At 50.8% G+C, this 17,432-nt stretch overlaps 7 protein-coding genes across 7 annotated transcripts; 2 read left to right on the forward strand and 5 right to left on the reverse strand.

The window, feature by feature from the left end:
• Window positions 1–12: 12 nt before the first annotated feature.
• Window positions 13–2,041, reverse strand: T310_1352 (uncharacterized protein; the record flags this gene model as incomplete). Its single annotated transcript, XM_013475763.1, has 7 exons — window positions 13–674; window positions 905–1,000; window positions 1,074–1,091; window positions 1,121–1,141; window positions 1,240–1,290; window positions 1,805–1,897; window positions 2,017–2,041. The coding sequence occupies 7 exons, from the start codon at window positions 2,039–2,041 to the stop codon at window positions 13–15; spliced, it is 966 nt and encodes a 321-aa protein (XP_013331217.1).
• A 282-nt stretch (window positions 2,042–2,323) lies between these two features.
• On the forward strand, window positions 2,324–3,858 carry T310_1353 (Rhamnogalacturonan hydrolase; the record flags this gene model as incomplete). Its single annotated transcript, XM_013475764.1, has 4 exons — window positions 2,324–2,959; window positions 3,023–3,073; window positions 3,129–3,330; window positions 3,407–3,858. 4 exons carry the CDS (start codon window positions 2,324–2,326, stop codon window positions 3,856–3,858), a joined length of 1,341 nt encoding a protein of 446 aa, XP_013331218.1.
• A 391-nt stretch (window positions 3,859–4,249) lies between these two features.
• On the reverse strand, window positions 4,250–5,827 carry T310_1354 (Alpha-L-rhamnosidase; the record flags this gene model as incomplete). The annotated part of the gene is made up of 5 exons (XM_013475765.1): window positions 4,250–4,617; window positions 4,686–4,966; window positions 5,061–5,147; window positions 5,218–5,474; window positions 5,540–5,827. The coding sequence occupies 5 exons, from the start codon at window positions 5,825–5,827 to the stop codon at window positions 4,250–4,252; spliced, it is 1,281 nt and encodes a 426-aa protein (XP_013331219.1).
• A 940-nt stretch (window positions 5,828–6,767) lies between these two features.
• T310_1355 (uncharacterized protein) lies at window positions 6,768–9,320 on the reverse strand (the record flags this gene model as incomplete). The annotated part of the gene is made up of 6 exons (XM_013475766.1): window positions 6,768–6,794; window positions 6,992–7,324; window positions 7,385–7,422; window positions 7,763–8,528; window positions 8,654–8,907; window positions 9,227–9,320. The coding sequence occupies 6 exons, from the start codon at window positions 9,318–9,320 to the stop codon at window positions 6,768–6,770; spliced, it is 1,512 nt and encodes a 503-aa protein (XP_013331220.1).
• Window positions 9,321–9,870: 550 nt separating this feature from the next.
• T310_1356 (3-oxoacyl-[acyl-carrier-protein] reductase) lies at window positions 9,871–10,826 on the reverse strand (the record flags this gene model as incomplete). The annotated part of the gene is made up of 4 exons (XM_013475767.1): window positions 9,871–10,057; window positions 10,120–10,202; window positions 10,263–10,466; window positions 10,536–10,826. 4 exons carry the CDS (start codon window positions 10,824–10,826, stop codon window positions 9,871–9,873), a joined length of 765 nt encoding a protein of 254 aa, XP_013331221.1.
• A 742-nt stretch (window positions 10,827–11,568) lies between these two features.
• T310_1357 (uncharacterized protein) lies at window positions 11,569–14,487 on the reverse strand (the record flags this gene model as incomplete). Its single annotated transcript, XM_013475768.1, has 7 exons — window positions 11,569–12,238; window positions 12,302–12,460; window positions 12,524–12,707; window positions 12,803–12,989; window positions 13,045–13,111; window positions 13,181–14,100; window positions 14,170–14,487. 7 exons carry the CDS (start codon window positions 14,485–14,487, stop codon window positions 11,569–11,571), a joined length of 2,505 nt encoding a protein of 834 aa, XP_013331222.1.
• Window positions 14,488–14,967: 480 nt separating this feature from the next.
• Window positions 14,968–17,071, forward strand: T310_1358 (uncharacterized protein; the record flags this gene model as incomplete). Its single annotated transcript, XM_013475769.1, has 7 exons — window positions 14,968–15,308; window positions 15,380–15,589; window positions 15,643–15,800; window positions 15,859–15,954; window positions 16,011–16,105; window positions 16,166–16,568; window positions 16,632–17,071. 7 exons carry the CDS (start codon window positions 14,968–14,970, stop codon window positions 17,069–17,071), a joined length of 1,743 nt encoding a protein of 580 aa, XP_013331223.1.
• Between the last annotated feature and the right edge of the window lie 361 nt (window positions 17,072–17,432).

A 17,432-nucleotide genomic window follows, 5' to 3' on the forward strand; every position in this document is an offset into this window, starting at 1 on the left:
TTTAAAAGCCTTTCAAATATCTTGGCGCTCTTCTTTCGGCAAGCGCCAGTAGATGTCGTGAAGAGGGTCCCCGGGCAGATACTTCATCAAGATGTAGAGGATATGGCCTCCTGGTACCAACGTCTCCTGACTCTGTCTCTCTTGTTTGTGGTTCAACAAGGTTGAAGCGGAGGGGCATTCTTTCTCTGTCAGTTTCTGAAGGGCCTCGAGCTCGAGCCGGGAATAATCTCCGAGATTGGTCGTAGCTTGCGCTTCTCTTCGTGCACGAGAACTGAATTCACTGCCTTCATATGCGATCCTAGCAATTACAATTTTTGTAATCAGCTGGATATTCCCAAGAAAGAAAGGAACCATTTGATGGAAATACGTATGCATGCCACAAGAAATGGTCCATCCAGTATAGTGAAAAACTGACTGCATCCAGATCTTCATAATTCCGTCCGTCCCGCTCGCTGTGTTCGTGCAGAAGTAGGTTCCCCAAGCCTCGGAAGTCATTCCTGTGCGCGTGTAGTACTCGTCCCACTGGGTGACCTTTTCGTTCAATTTACGCTCCAGTTTCCAGGTGGAAGGACCGCCGGCGCTTGTATTATCGAAGGAAATGGTACGATGTGTACCCATTCTTCGTCGAAAAACGTGGGCTGAGAAGAGGAAGAAGAAGAAGAACTCATCGTTACCTTTTTCCTCAAAGAGAATGTGACTCGAGAAAAGCAAAGAATTAGGCAAGAGGCGACGTTGAAAAAAAAAATCCCAATCCAGGCACGAGTTGCAGCTTACATACTTGTCAGTAGAAATCCGCAGGAAAAAAAAACCTGATAACTCAAGTCGTTGCGTCATTCGCCTCTGTTGCCTACATATACTACATTGGTACAGTACATATGTAATTGGGCTATAATGGCTCACATACTGCCGATGCGGCTGGTGCTTAGAAGAGCAACAATGAGATTTGATGGTGTATCCACCAGTCTACCGGTAAATACATTGCCTTCTTGAAGAAGTTGAACTATTATTTTTTACTTTTAATTGTTATTTTTTCTTGTTATTGTTGCTGTCATCTGGTGAGTCATCCATCGTACCGTGGTTAGCCCTGGGATCTGATAAGGTTCGGTATGTATGTACATACTATATCTAGGTACCGGTGGTACTAGGCTAAATATTGTCATGACAGATATTAGATAAATCTATGTATTCATGTCAAGACGATGGGAGAGAGAAAATGGGAAGAAAGGGATGGACAATTACATATATTTCTTGCCAGATGTAGTAAATTAACACCTTTGATCATAGAGTACTCTAGAACAACCAGTGTTTATTTAAGTCATGCACACATGTTGCAGACAGCCCGAACCGCCAGCCTAACTAAATCACTCCACATGAGTCCTACCAAGTCAACAGAAGTAATTAATGTATATCGCAGCAGTACAGAGAAATGACTTCCGATATGGATCCTCGATGGGATTTATTAAATGGACCAAACTTTCAATATCTGCAAGAGCAGAGCAGAGCAGAGCAATGAATGCTCTGAGATACATCCATGTACAGTACTACTGTACGAAAGGCATGCACGTCCGGAGTATTTATTTATTTAATTATTATTGGCGTCTCCCTCCCCCGCATTTTAAATACCCCGAGCCCCATTCCCCAGATTGGGCCCCTCCGATTCCCCCGCCTGCCAACCTTAATTAATTCATGAAGAAGATCATCCGCCCGAGATGGGTCGGGGTCATCGGCCCCTGTTTTTTTTCTTGGTTTTTCGTGTTGATATAATTTCTCCACGAATGAAGCAGACATCCAGGACTTGACCCACCGGTTGAACCAATGTGACCCCCCTCTTCAGCGGACCTCCCACCTGTTGACGATGATACTTCTGCGGAGGATTTCGTGAAGATATTAATTATAGCTGTTTAATATATAGTTATTATTTAATATATTATTATTATTGTTCAATATATTGTCGTTGCATCGATAAGAATACTACCCGTGATGTATATACGCTACGGGAAATTTCCCTTTACATACATGTATTTTTTAGGTCAAATGCCATGTGACGGTGTTTTTTTTTTTTCTCTGTTGTCAGTGGAGAAAGAAAATCCCGTTTATATATAATGTGAATTGTCCTGTCCTATCCTGCTTTCTCGTAGAGGGCAAAACTATATGTACATCTCTCCGATGGAGATTTCCTCCTCAGACTGGATTGAATTGCACATATCACTTCTTGTCACAAGGACTTGTGGTTTGAATACTAAGATTGAAACAGTTCTACCTGGCCATACTGCTAGCTGGATCTCAACTGAGCCAATTTCCTGAAGGGAAGGGATAAAAAAAGATGCATTTGAGCTCGCTTTCTGCCCTCCTCTCCCTCTCTCTATTCCCTCTCCTGACAGCCGCCCAGCTTTCAGGATCCGTGGGACCATTAACATCCATCTCCCACAAGAAGGGCATCAAAACATGCAACGTGCTGAACTACGGCGCCGTGGCCGACAACTCCACGGACCTGGGACCCCCTCTGACGGCCGCATTCACGGCCTGCGCCTCGGGGGGCCTGGTGTATATCCCGCCCGGCAACTACGCGCTCAACACCTGGGTCACGCTCAGCGGGGGCACGACCTGGGCGCTGCAGCTGGACGGCGTCATCTACCGCACGGGCACAAGCGGCGGCAACATGATCTACATCGAGCATGCCACGGACTTCGAGCTGTTCAGCTCCACGTCCGCCGGCGCGGTCCAGGGCAGCGGCTACCTGTACCATGTGAACGGCGACATCACCGGCCCGCGCATCCTGCGGCTCTACGAGGTCTCGGATTTCTCGGTCCACAACATCGCGCTGACGGACTCGCCGTCCTTCCACTTCAGCATGGACACGTGCTCCAACGGCGAGGTCTACAATATGGCCATCCGCGGCGGCGATGAGGGCGGTCTCGATGGCATCGATGTCTGGGGTACCAATATCTGGATCCACGATGTGAGATACATATCCTCCCTTCTCTGTCGATGCCTGTCTGTTCCCATACTGAGTGGCGACTAGGTGGAAGTGACGAACAAGGACGAGTGTGTCACCGTCAAGGTCGGGACCGCCGTTTCTCCTGGCTCCCTGATGCGACTGACTGGACTGATTGAACGTTCGGTTCTAGTCTCCGGCCTCGAATATTCTCGTCCAGAACATCTACTGCAACCGGAGCGGTGGGTGTGCCATTGGCTCCCTCGGTGCCGGCGTCAACGTCAGCGACATCATGTACACCAACGTCTACACCTGGGCGTCCAACCAGATGATGATGATCAAGAGCAATGGCGGAAGTGGCACACTTTCCAACGTGGTATTTGAAAACTTCATCGGTAAGAATCCCCCCCTCCATGATTCACGACGGGATTGGAGCGTGACGAGAGAGGGGAGGTAACACTGTCTGCCCAGGACATGGAAACGCCTACTCCCTGAACATCGACAGCCACTGGTCCGGCATGACCCCGGTCAGCGGCAACGGCGTGCAGCTGAACAACATCACCTTCACCAACTGGAAGGGCACCGAGGCGAACGGCGCGACTCGGGGCCCCGTCAAGGTGATCTGCCCGGACGCCGTGCCCTGCACGGACATCGTCATCGAGGACTTCGCCATGTGGACGGAGACCGGCAACACGCAGTGGCTTGTCTGCGAGAGCGCGTACGGGTCGGGCTTCTGTCTCGACTCCAGCAGCGACCATACCTCGTATGCGGCCGTGACGCAGTGGCAGACCACGCCTCCCTCGGGCTACTCGGCCCCGACGATGGCCGCCGATCTGACGGCGGGATTTGGCACGACGCAGCCGATTCCCATCCCGACCATCCCGACGTCTTTCTACCCGGGGGTGACTCCGATCAGCAGGTAGTCTCGATTGGGGGGCTGCCACCAGATGGTCGAGTCTCATTTCGGAGCGGAAATCAGTATCACTGGTTCGATGGAAGTGAAGATAGGGCAGTTGATTTGTAGAGACGATTGTTTAGCTAGCAGATCGACGACGTTGAAATGATCCATTCCCTTAGCTGCTAGACAGAGAAGAACACAGGTTAATGGATCATTGCAAGTCTTCTACGTAGACATTATTTCTCAAGAGAACGTGTCCCAAGAAATCAAAAAATATGCATGCTAAATAAATACGAAGATTAGGAAGGCTTCAAGACTTCCTTTGCAGGCTAAGGAATCCCAAATCCCCTTCACATCTTCCGGAGTATCCTTACTTGCATAGTGAAGTAGGTATAATCATGTACATAATTCATTGATCAACAACCTCCAGTCGCACTCGCCCCAACACACACGGGACCGGTGCAGTTAAACCCTTTGGTCCCGATGACATTGCCACAGAGATACTGCGCCGCCGCCGCGCTGGTCCCGTTGGAACTGAGCGTGATGATGTCCGCGTCCGTGATGACGATGTTCCGGCACGGCTTGACGGCACTGCACTGGAGACTGGCCACGACGGCCGTCGAGGACGTCCCCTCGATGTGGTGGAAGGACAGGTCGGAGAGCTCGAACTTGGACGACGTGCAGTTCCCCGCCGTGCCGCTGAAGGTCGTGCATTGGGAGATGGAGATCGGGGGGCCTCGGGTGTGCTGGATGTGCAGATCGGCAAAGGTCATGTCGGACGCGACTAGCGTTGGTTAGATGACATCCAAATAAAAATAATAATGGACCTGAGGATGTAAAGTGAGAACTTACACCCAAATCCACCACCTCCCCCATTCGGTGGATATCCAACCTGCTCTCCCGTCCACGTCTTGAAGTAGACGGCATGCAAGGTGTTGTGATACTGGGTATCCTCGGCCTTCACCCGCTGGACGGTCTCAAACACGTCCTTGTACTGGCCGATGCTGCCGATCGCGATGCCCAGGCCGTTGTAGAACGTGCAGTTGGTGATGGTGATGTCGGTGGAGTTGGCCTTGATGCTGATGCTGTCGTCGCCGTTGTCCACGATCCAGTTGCGGAAGGTGATGTGGGAGCTGTAAATCGTGTCAGCGCCGTCTGTGTTTGCTGATTATAAAAAAAAAGAAAAATGAGGTTAGCAATGCTGCCAGACGTCTGGTCCAGGCTTACTTACAGGATGGGCTGCCGCCTGTGCTGGTGTTGTTCACGTAGATGGAGTCGAAGACGGTGTTGTGAGAGTAAATAATGGACATGGTCCTGTAGATACGTATATATGCTTGTCAATCAAAGAAGTCATCAAAACCAGTTTAACGGTCCCTCCACTCACCACATCTGACTGCGGATGAATCGCAGCCCCTGGAACACCGAGTTCGTCGCGCCCCAGACCGTCAGCGCATGCGGCCGGCGCGGGTAATTCGACCGGCCATGGACGAAGCTATACCACACGTTGCCGTTCCCATTCAGCGTGCCATAGCCATGGCCATCGACGCGGATGTTATCGCCGCCGAGGAGCCAGGCCGTCGACTGATTCTGGTAGCCGACGGGGAGGGAGTGGGAGAGCCAGTATGTGATATTCGTTCCCCACTGGTGGAGGGGATATTGTTAGCGGAATTTTTATTATTGTGCATGGATAATAGCATCATCGGTACCAGCAATGTCCCTCTCAGATCCACCTCGCTGTCCGCGAGGCCCGTCGTATTCATCACGCTGTTGACGTAGTACGTGGTGTTCAGAAAGACGACCGTGCCGCCATATCCGCACTGCTCGAAGGCCTGGATGATCGCCGGAGCGTCGTCGATCGCTTCGGATCCTCCGGGCTGCACGGTACACACTCTTCTTGTGGCCTTGCTGTTGGAGACATCGTCGTCGGGCTTGGCCGTTGCAAGGGCCGCGTTCGCAGAAAGGAGGAACACGAACAGAATACCCCAGTAGATCATGCTGGATCCATCAACTCTCTTGATGAACTGTTCGTTGGACGCTATGCTCCGATCTAGGCACGTGAGATATGCGATTTATATATTTTGTCAAGGGCTGCCTCGGTCTATTGTATACCGAGCGCACAGGTTCCTGGTTCGCAAGTCGACGAATGTGGCCGTAAAATATTCCACCACTAACTGTTCGAGGATCCTTTTTTTTTTTGCGGGGAGCTTACTTGGAACGATCTTGATCTTTAAAATAGTCGGTAGGTATCCTCGCGAGTCGTTTGCGTGTACTTTTTTTTGGTTATAAAAAGGCCTCTACGCCCCATACTTTTACTATTTTTACACTACATAATTTATTTAGGTACGATCCCTAATGGGAATCTTGTTACGAATGTTTCAATACTACATAACCTCCTGCAAAACCTGCTTGTGTATATACATCTGTCGGCGGCTACATGCATCTAGTTGAGTTTACTGTAGTCATGGCAGCTCTTTTTGGCCGAATCTGCAACAACATCACAATTACGACAAATAAACAAGTAAGTAAGTAAATATAAAGCTAAGCGAAAATCCTCTAAGCACGAAAAAAAGAAAAAAACAGACCGAGAATAGAAGGCTCCTGACAGCTATCTGGGGAAAAAGAAAAAAAAGAGAAAAGAAAAGAAAAACTCTCCTTTCACGACATAGAAATAAATATACGAATGGAGCTTCTCGACAACCCAGAGAAAAGACCCCCACTAGTGGCGAATACATGTATCGAACTGCTGCAGTCTAGAAAGTAAAAGGGCTGTTAGGACACAGCAGACCATCCTTAGCCTGAGTTCGACGAGGTAGGACACTGCTAGCCAAGAGGTTTCTCAATGCTGAATAATTGAATGCATGAATGAATGAATCAAGCTGGTAGGTAAGCTGTCTCGCCAGTCCCGCTCTTAGTTTTTAATTCAGGATAATAAAATCAGGTAGGGTTATATAATATTGGCTCCTAATACGTATTTAGTTAAGAGAACCCTAACTGCTCTCCTACATATGTATTTAATACTACAGGGGACTGAGAGAGGGATAAATATTATATTTATATATAGACTTATGTAACTCTGATACTTTCTGTAGAGGGGGCTTGAGGATAAACAGCCCACACAAAAGGATCTCTTGGTGGCTTTCCAGAGCATGATGACGTACTCGACTGCCAGGATCCAAATCGTCATTGATGCTCTGGATGAATGTCAACCACGGACCGACTAGATAGGTTATTAACTGTTGCTCATCTGTAGCATTCGTGATTGCTTCATCTAAAAGAATCCTCCTGTCCGGGCTCAAGGAGGTATTATTAGCGTTGTCTACCCCCCAGCCGTAGCTGAGCCCCCTGCTTCTCGCTAGAGTCCCCAGATCGTCCCATCTGCACGCCAATCTTAGTACGTATGTAGCTGATGTGGAGGATGCAGTAGTCCCACTGGAGCTACCCCATTGACTGCCATTGTCCGAGCCATGGGAGAACCCCGTCACACTCAATTTCTAGACTAGAACCAGAGAGATGTTCAATGCCGCAATAATTCCATCGGATGTTCTAATTACCAGGCTGAGGCTGCACTGTGCCTCGTCCTTTTCGACCCCTAAATCCACACCAGACAGCAGAGCAGCAAGCAGCCTTCCCAGCCATTTGTCCCGGAGACCGATAGACGCCCCAATCACGCATTACCACCAATCTTGGCCTCAGCTCCCATGCTGCTGCTTGCCGCCATCTACCATTGACTCCCCGAAATCAAAGGTACCCTCTAATCTGGTCTTCGGTCCACTCCCAGAACTTCAGCCCAGCTCCAGTACCGCCCTCTGCCTCCGTCTTCGTTGCGTCGACAAAGTCTTTCGAATCGGCAAGATTCGGCCGAAGGGGGCAACTAAGGATTCAGGAGGAGTTAGTCGATTGTCTCGCACATCATGTCAGTGAGCACTCACCCCAGCTTCCAGACTTGTCAATCGTGACCTTCGGTGATAGACCGGCAAAGAGTTCGGTATATGCACCAAAGACGGGTGGATAGGCAATAAGCTTGACCATCAACCGAAACATGGCCCCTTGTTTTCGGTAGAGCTCCGAGGAAAGATTTCCCGGGTTTAACGGGATGCTGATGACACCGTCGGCCCTGTATCGTTTTGCAAACTCGACACCATGTAGATAATTGCCAGTTTTGCTAATTCCATACTTGTAATGAGGCGACTTATCGATATGATAATCCAAATTATCCAGCAGAACGCCCAGGGATTTGTGGGCGAAGAATTCCGTCGCGGACGAGGAAACCCAGACCACGCGAACTGTATTTGGCGGCTCTGACTTGGCTGTCGTAACGAGGGTTGGGGTTAGTAGTTTTGTGAACATGAAGGTCCCTATGTTGTTGACACCGAGGTGAAGTTCATAGCCTTGAGCAGTCTTGGACACTCCCTGGGACGGCGTCATAACGCCGGCGTTATTGAAGAGGACATGGAGCTTTCTCTCTGAGGAGAGAAAGCTTTCAGCTGATGCCTTAATCGTGGTTAAGTCGCTGAGGTCCAGACGCAAAAAGACCAATGCTCCTGTGGATGCGGGCGTAGACTTTTTGATCTCCTCGATTGCCTTGTTTGCCTTGTCCTCGGAGCGTGCAGCGATGTAGACCTTTGCATTCTTGGAGTAGAGCATCCGAGCCAATTCCTTGCCGACGCCGGTGTTTGAGCCGGTGACGATGTAGACCTGTGATGAAAGCCAATCAGTTATTATCCTGAGCGTGGCAGTCTTTGTGTGGGAGCCTGGGACGACTCGCTTTCCCATGAAGATTTGGCAGGTCTTTCTCCGTGAACTCGGGCTTCGGGGGATACATTTGCGTCCAAACGCTTGAGATCGAGGGCAACATTGTGCTCTGTGGATGATGTGGACTCGAGGAACTCGATCACAAAATCCGTAGATGTAGGGAGGGGCCAAAAAAAGAGGTTAGACGAGATGTAGGTGTCACTGTAGCGAGTAGCGGGCAACAGACGCTGTGTTGAATTGACTGTGGTCACTGCAACGTGAATGTGATGGCTGATTCTTAAGGGAGAAAGTCCCGCTGAGAAACCTGGGGATGTGCTACGCCCTTTATTGCGCATCTACTGCCTACCTGGCAAGGCTTGCGCACAGCATTCGCTTGGTTAATCAGTGGCCCATGCCGTTATCTACAGAATGCTCTTCACATGTTTTTGTAGTTGTTAAGTGCCTTGTTAAGGCCGGCACTACAATGGCAGGCCCCTCAATCATCCCACACTGATAGCTAAAGCAGGTTACAATACCAGGTATTAAAAAGGTAAGGGGGTGTAAAAGTGAATACCATGCGAAAAAAAATATATAATAAGAGAATTGATTGGTGAGCAGTGCCCTTTTTAATTCATAGGCAGTGTGCAGGGGTCAAAACATACCCAACCTGCAGTGTGAGAGGCCTAGCTCCGATATCTCCGTATAAGTCCTTATGTTTGCATTAGTGTAGTACAATGTGGGAATCTCCAATAGCATAGCTGTAGAGATAGTTCAAGTGCTGTTTCTCCTCCTCTCTCTTTTTTTTTTTAAAAAAAAGGTGGTGGTTAGATAATCAAGACAGGTCCGATTTGCCTTCTCCTTAGCTTATGAAGACAATGTTTGGCCTAGAAGTTTATATGTTTATATATATAATAATGGGTACTCCTTATAGCTAAGAGTAGTAATCAACTAAGAGTATATACTAGATTAGTTTAGAGGGTAATATATTGCTATTTTTAAGTTACTAGCTATACCCTTCTTCTTCTTTTTTAGAAGGCCAAAAAAAAAATAAAGAGATTAAGAAAAATAATAATTATTTATTCTTTTTTAATAGTCTGCTGTAAAATAGACTAAATACAATATTATAGAGATAATTTATTTTATATATTATTGATAAACATATAATCATTCAAAGAAAATAGGACATCAAGAGCAGAAAATTGAACAAGTTTATGAGGTGAGTAATGCCATTGCTAGACTAGAATCGAATCCGACACCACAGTCGTAGCTAATTCCATGGAACTATGTACAGTACAAGCGTATCCACCTAATTCAATGACCTCCCCCCATCGACGGGCAGCTCAATCCCCGTAATAAAGCTCGCCTCGTCGCTCGCCAGAAAGGCCGCCGCGTTGGCGACGTCCGCCGGAGTCGCGAACCGACCCAGCGGGATGCCGGAGAGGATGGATTTGCGGTTTTCGGGAGTGTCGGGCTTGCCAAGGACGAGAGGGACCCTGGAAAGAAAGAAATGTGTCAGACTAGAACTGATTGACATGGGCTGTGCTGGAGAACGCACATCGCAGTCTCTCCGGCCACCGGGCAGATGGCGTTGCAGCGGATGTTGTCTTTCGCCAATTCTGCGGCGAGACCTTTGGTAGCCTGTCACCATCATCTTGTCAGTATACAAATGTCTTGAGAAGACTGGGCTTTCTGACGTACCGCGCTGGCAGCGCCCTTGCTGGCTGCATACCAGACCAGATTCGGCCGTGGGCGAGGCGCGCTGATGCTGGAGATATTGACAAAGACGCCGCCCCTGCCCTGCTTGCGGAAGACGGGCACAACCGCTCTGGCGCTGTGATACAGGCTCTTGGTGTTGATGCGGATCAGGCGGTCGAATTCCTCCTCGGCGATTTCGATCGAGGGCTGCGTATCGCCATTATCTTAGCAGCTGTCTTGCGCAACCACCATACAAAATATCTATTCTAGACGTACAGTCGCTTTATTGACAACACCCGCATTGTTGACCACAATATCGATCTGACCAAACTGCGCCAGCGCCGTGTCGACGACCTTCTGCCAGTCCGCTTCGACCGATACGTCGCCTTCAACGAAGACGACGCTCCCCGGGGGCTGAGCCGCGGCCACCCTCTCGCCGTTGGCGACGTTGATGTCGACCATCACAACCTTCGCTCCCTCTTCGACAAACTTCTTCGTGATGCCCTCGCCGAAGCCGAAACCGGCGCCGGTGACGATGGCGACCTTTCCGGACAGTCTGCCCGGCATGTTGCTAGAATGGGAAGTGGTTGATGAGAGAGGAAATATCAATCGAAAGTGTTCAGAGTAATGTTAGTAAGTAACAATTAGTTGTTGTCTCTCAACCAAATGATGCAGTGCATGTGCGATGATGTATAGTGGCCATCAGAGATCTTATCTGCCATGAAGTATTAGATCGAAAAGCTGCCCCAGGCTCAGCATTTGTCTAGCTGAGGGGCTCTTCGGATACCTAGGTACGTACCTAGGTACATGCAGCTTCGTTTGTGTGCGACTAGTGGTGTACGGGTGTCTCGCTCGGTAAGTGGAATATCCTTGTCAGTTCCAAGTCGGCGTCTTACATCGTCCAGGGAGCCGAATCGGGCCACCCCCAAACACCAGCCACGATCCATTAGATTGGGGTACTAGGCAAATAGATGCACAATTGCAATCTGTGCAGGCAAATGAACACTTGTAAGATTCTTCCCGTTCCCGAAGTGACGCCTGAAGCTTATCGTATACTCTCCAGCTTGCCAATGACTCTGGCGGTGTTTCGCCTTGAGACCAAGTAAATTGTATGTATGTGTATGAATTAACTGTTACTACACAAGCTATAAGCTATGCTCCTTCACCTCTAGCTAGCAAATAGCCTCCTACCCTACTCACTGGAACGCCAATACCTCTCATCTCATTCCTATGCTGACAATGCACTTCCACAAAAAAACCTCTAAATACCTCGAGCTGCAAAATAAGCAAAGTATTTAGCTGGCAACCATCAGAACCCCGTCACGTCCGGATCAGCATTCATGCCAAAGCTGCATGGTCCTGGTCCCGGCCCAGCGAGAAATCCCCCCGACGCGCTCTGGAAAAGGAAGTCAAAGTCGAACCCGCCGTCCGGATTGGGTGCCCACAGGGCATCGGACAGCAGCTGGTCGGCTTGCTGCATCAGGTCTATCTGTCTGCTGTTGTTAGTCCGGGCAAAGTCTTGCCCGCCATCACTATTCCCGCTTCGGAGCTGCTGCTGCTGCTGCTGTTGTTGGTGCCCCGGATTGAGGTCGCATCCGTCCAAAGGGTGCAGAGTTGCTGGCACCTTTCCCTGTGGATCATGAAGAGAGGACCCTGACGAAGAGGAAAGTCCGTGCTGGGTTGATATTGCATTGGACAGATCGCGCGGCTGCTGAGAGGAAGAGGACGTGGGATTATTTGCACCACTACCACCACCACTACTTGTGTTGTTCTCGAATCCAAATCCTTGGCCTGTCAGTCTCCGCATAAGATTGATGAACAGCCGCAAGATCCAGCCTCCGACAGGCCAGCACTTAGCCAGCTCGCTGAGCGCGAGCATACACTGCCGGGAGCGATTCTCGGCCAGCTGTCGACGGATGGGATCCTTGCGACGGATGACGATAGCGTGGATAGACAGGGCTGCGAAGAGGGCCGGAACGCTATCGAACAGCACAGTCAGCTCTCTGTCACTGCATCGAGTTGGTGTCTGAATAACGACTTACAGATGCAGCTGGCCATACGTCAGGGTCCCCGCGGCCAAAAGGTCCTCTGCAATCCGGGTTGTCGAGTCTGCTGCCATCCGGGACATGGTATCTCGCTCGATCTCGACCCGCGAGACGAGTTCGACGGACTTGGGGCGGAAGAGCAGGATCTGGCAGTTACTAGAAGCAAGCAAGTCAGCGGGCTGAAAAAAATAAAAATTGCGATTATACGGATTTTCTCACTTGTAGTTGGCATGCAACATGCACGCCCAGAACGGCGCCCCGAGAGACTCATCCACCGGAGCCCGGTGCAACTCGCGCGGAAGCTGAGACTCCCATCGGGAGAGCTCATCTGCCAGCGCCTTGGGATTGTATCCAGTGATCTGGTTACGGCGGGGCGAGAATTCTCCAGTGAGGATCCTGCCAACTGTGTAGATATATCAGATCAGAAGCTGTAATGCAGAACAGAGCAGTGACATGGTCTCTATCGCCAATGGAGAGTGGAGTTATTACGACACTTACGGATAACAGCCAATTTCAACATCTCAATGGCATACGAAATGTGAAAGTCCTGCTGGACGCAAATCAGGCGCACATCATACCCCTCGTCGACCTGAAAATCCTCCGGAGTGAGCAGCTCAATATCACAGTCTTCGTCACGGATCCGGCACGGGCGACCAAGAGCGGCTGCAGCGTGCCTGTCGCGGACCTAACAATCAATCAGAACATCGCAATCATCAATATCGGGTAGTAGAAATTCCTACGTAAATCGACCACCAGATCCGCTTCCACAGAGACCGGTGCCGCTGACTCATGCCAGACTGCGCTGTGCTGTTGTCGATTATTACATCAGATTGGACTAGGAACTCCACCAAGTTTCCATCTGCTCACGACACTTACGACCGGTGCATGCCTAACGTCTGCGCCAGACTGATCGCACAACCCAGCCAATGCCAGGTATCCTTCTGGTCCTCGGGCCCTGCCCACCAGAACCCCAGCAGAAACAACACCGCCGCCAGGTTGTTCCGGTCCTTCTCGTAGTCGACATCGTAGAGCGCCTTGGCACGCAGATAGTGCGTCCGTCGGGCGGTGGCCCGGTCTGGGAATCCGGCTTTGCTGACGAGCTCCTCACGACAGACAGTCAGGGCGAGGAAATAGATCGTCTGCAGCACCAGCATGCTCATCTGGCCCTGCTGATATAGACTGGTGAAGGAGCGGCGATCAAATACCGGATAGGCCGGGTGGATGCAGTCGAAGAACGTGCGCACCAGCTCGTCGCTGACATCCCGCGGAGGCGTCACAAAGGCGTCGTGGAAGGGCAGTGGCTCGCCGTATCCATCGCTCCCTCGCGCGTGGATCGCGCGGTCTGCCACAGACGGCGGCACGGGGTAGTGCACCTTCACGTCGGCCTCGCTGCCAGATGGACTGCAAACGGTCTTAACGATGAAGGCCAGACTGAACGACTCGCCCAGGTAGTAAGATCGTCCCTTGGATTGCATCAACCCCCCGGGGCTGTCCTTTGCGGGTTCTGGCTCTGCCATGCGCGCAAACAGCATCTCCGGGCCCTCTTCCTCTTCTCCTGGCTGCTGCTGTTGCTGCTCGAGGACTGCCTCTTTCCCCTCAACATTGCCATGCTGGGAGGTCGTGGCAATTGCGTCGTCATGGGTTCGTGACAAGTTTGTCGTCGTTGTCGCCGCAGGATCAGAATAAGGAGTTGCTGAGGCAGGCTGCGATTGCTGCTCCTGGACAATGGGCTGCGCTGCAGCAGTGCGTCGGCGCGCAGTTTGGTAGCTGCATGACCAGTTTTCTTCCTGACATACCTGTCGAAGCATCAGCGTGTGGAACAGCAATTGATTCAATTGATCAGTCAATTGACGTCAATAACGTACTTTCCCCGTCGTGACTCGATCAGTTCGCACGGCGTCTGTCGTGTTCTGCAGTGCCAGCAGGGCTGGGATTCTGACACGTCGCACTTCACTCGACGGGCGTGACAGGGCTTGCAGGCGATTCTGGCACGCCGCAAGGGTGCGGCTGGTCGAGGCGGCGGCGAGTAGCTGGGGGTGGAGGACATGGTGACTGTGCAGGCCGAGTAGAGATCCGACACTCTGGTTGACGTGAGAACGCGAGGTAATTCCCCGTTCTTTACGGAGTACTCGGCGATGTCTCCGAGGTCCAAGCTCCAGGCGGGGCCCCGCGTTACCCCGCATTCCGCCTTCCCCGCTTTTCTTGTTTTGGAATAGCGTGGACCGAGCTTCCAGTACCACGAACCTGGTAATGCTGTACAGAGTACAGAGTACAGCCTAACTACCTATCCAGGTAGCTCTGTAGCAGCTATGACCTCCCAAGTGGATACCTGCCCTAAAAAGTATTCCCGCCTATCTCGGCTTATCAATCGTGCATATTACCGTCGGCTTCTTGCGGCAAGTTGGCGAGTCAGTCCATCCTAACGTATCCCCTCCAGCAAAGCACTTTATGCACGAGGCTCTTCTAGGTAGCTATCAATAAGCGCTCGCCAGAATGACGTTTGATAAAGTCCAAGTCCTGATTCTGGTATCGCGACCTTGTTTCTCGCAGTCCTTTTAAGAACGACCTCAGCTGCATAATCCATCAGCTCGATCTCTCTGATCCTCTGGAACAGATACACCATTTCTAACACCAAATTCGACCGATAGATGGACTGAGGCAGAATGCCTACGGCCACAGAAACCAACGGCGTTGGAACCGCCGCTGCCGTCCAGAACGGCAACGGCAGCACGCATCAAGCTACGTCTGATCAATATGTGGTGACAGAAAAACCGCTAGGTGACCCGCGCCCGCTGCGTGTCATCACCATTGGCGCGGGCGCCTCTGGCTTGAACCTGGCGTTCCAGATCAACAGGCACATGAAGAACGTCGAGCACGTCGTGTACGAGAAGAACCCGGACGTCGGCGGCACGTGGTACGAGAACCGGTACCCGGGGTGTGCCTGCGACATTCCGTCGCATAACTACCAGTTTACCTGGGCGCCGTCTGCGGAGTGGAGTCATTTGTAGGTTCCTTGTCTGAAAAATCACACAGTTGCTGGAGGAGATGAACGAAGTCGTTAATACAAGAATTTAGCTATTCAGGCGCACCAGAGATTCTGGAGTACTTCCGCAACATCGCGCGCAAGTACGATCTCTACCAGTTCGTCAGGCTAAACCACAAGATCATCGATGCGCGATGGGACGAGGACAAGGGTATCTGGAACCTTAAAGCGCAGAATACCGAGACTGGGGAGATTGTCGAAGACTGGGGGCATTTCATGATCACAGGCTCTGGAATACTGAAGTTGGTTAACTGCTGTCCGATAAAATGTTGAACTTGATACTAACGCAGTACAGCAACTGGAAGTGGCCTGATATTCCCGGCCTGCATTCCTTCAAGGGCAAGCTCCTGCACAGTGCGGCGTGGGACAAGAATGCAGACTGGCGAGGAAAGAAGGTGGCTGTCCTGGGCTGCGGATCGTCTGGCGTGCAGATTGTGCCAACTATCCAGCCTGGTTAGCATCCCTCTTCGCAAACAAGCAATTGATCAGATGAGCTGATATTGGTATGTAGATGCGAAACAGCTTATCACGTTCATTCGCACGCCGACGTGGATTACTGCGGGTTTTGCCCAGAGCAAAGCCGGACCTGGAGGTGCCAATTTTGCGTGTAAGCACTTACTTATAGTCGATATATCTACACGTCACACTACTAACGCTACCTAGTCTCTGAGGAGCAAAAGGAAAAATTCCGAAAGGACCCGCAAGAGCATCTCCGCTATCGCAAAGAGGTTGAAGCGGAGCTGAACAAACGACTTCAAGTTTGTATGCCAATCCACGTTCTAGATCTATAGATAGGCGTGTGTTATTGACTGGTATAGATCATCAAAGACAGCCCCGAACAAGCCGAAGCCGTCCGGTACTCGATCAATGAAATGAAGTCCAAACTCGGCGAGAACAACCCCCTGCTGAAGCATCTCATCCCAAGCTTTGCCGTCGGCTGTCGCCGTCCGACGCCCGGTAACGGCTACCTCGAAGCCCTGACCAAGGAGAACGTGCGCGTCGTGACGGACCGTATCACGGAGGTCGTGCCCGAGGGCATCAAGCTCGAGACGGGCGAGGTGATCAAGATCGACATGTTCATCTGCGCGACTGGCTTCGACATCTCCTTCCGTCCGCGGTACCCGGTTATCGGGCGTGACGGCATCAGTCTGGGAGAGCAGTGGAAGGACAAACCGAAGGGGTATCTGTCGTTGGCCGTGCCAAACTTTCCCAACCATTTCAGTATGTTCACTCCTCTATCAAATCTGTCTAAGTAGAGTCCTGAATTGTCCTAACGAGCTACAGTGTTCCTCGGCCCCAACGCCCCCATTGGACACGGCTCTGTCCTTCCAATCGTCGAGCACGCAGCCAAATACATCATCCGGATGCTGCACAAATGCCAGACGCAGGACATCAAGTCCGTGACAGTCAAGCAGGAGGCCGTCGACGACTTCGACGAGCACATCCAGGAATTCATGAAGCGGACGGCGTGGAGCACGCACTGCCGGTCATGGTTCAAGAACGGCAAGATCGACGGGCCCATCGTGGCGCTGCATCCAGGAAGCAGGGTGCATTGGTTCCACATGCTGGAGGAACCGCGCTACGAGGACTATGTGTGGGAGAGTCTGGGCAGGAATCGGTTCTCCTATCTCGGAAATGGCTTCAGTGTCAAGGAGGCGGAGGGCAAGGACACGACGTGGTATTTCGATAATCCGGATGAGGGGTACGAGCGTGTGAAGTATTGATCATGCAGGACGATATGCATTAATGTGGCCAGTTGTAGGCCTTAGAATTTGTGTTATTGCGTACAAGCAGCTTCGCCTTCCAGCTGTCCAATTTCTGTTCATGTATACCTATGGCATTTTCTTTTACTCAAATAATTTTTGTGGATTTACTTATTGATCAACGCTCCCTAAGTATATGAATGTCCAGTAGCAGCTACACAATATCCCGTATTGTACAGTACTTAGTACCTTGGGAAAGACAAGTTAGGGCTGAAAATAAATATATATTCATTCGCCAGTCATGATAATATAACCAGATAGAGCATAAACTACCTTAGAAGTATCAGCAGTATAGAATGTCTAAATATAGTCAGGTCTATAT

The sequence above is a fragment of the Rasamsonia emersonii genome (assembly GCF_000968595.1).
Source record: "Rasamsonia emersonii CBS 393.64 chromosome Unknown ctg1118621759986, whole genome shotgun sequence".
Taxonomy (NCBI): Eukaryota; Fungi; Ascomycota; class Eurotiomycetes; order Eurotiales; family Trichocomaceae; genus Rasamsonia; species Rasamsonia emersonii.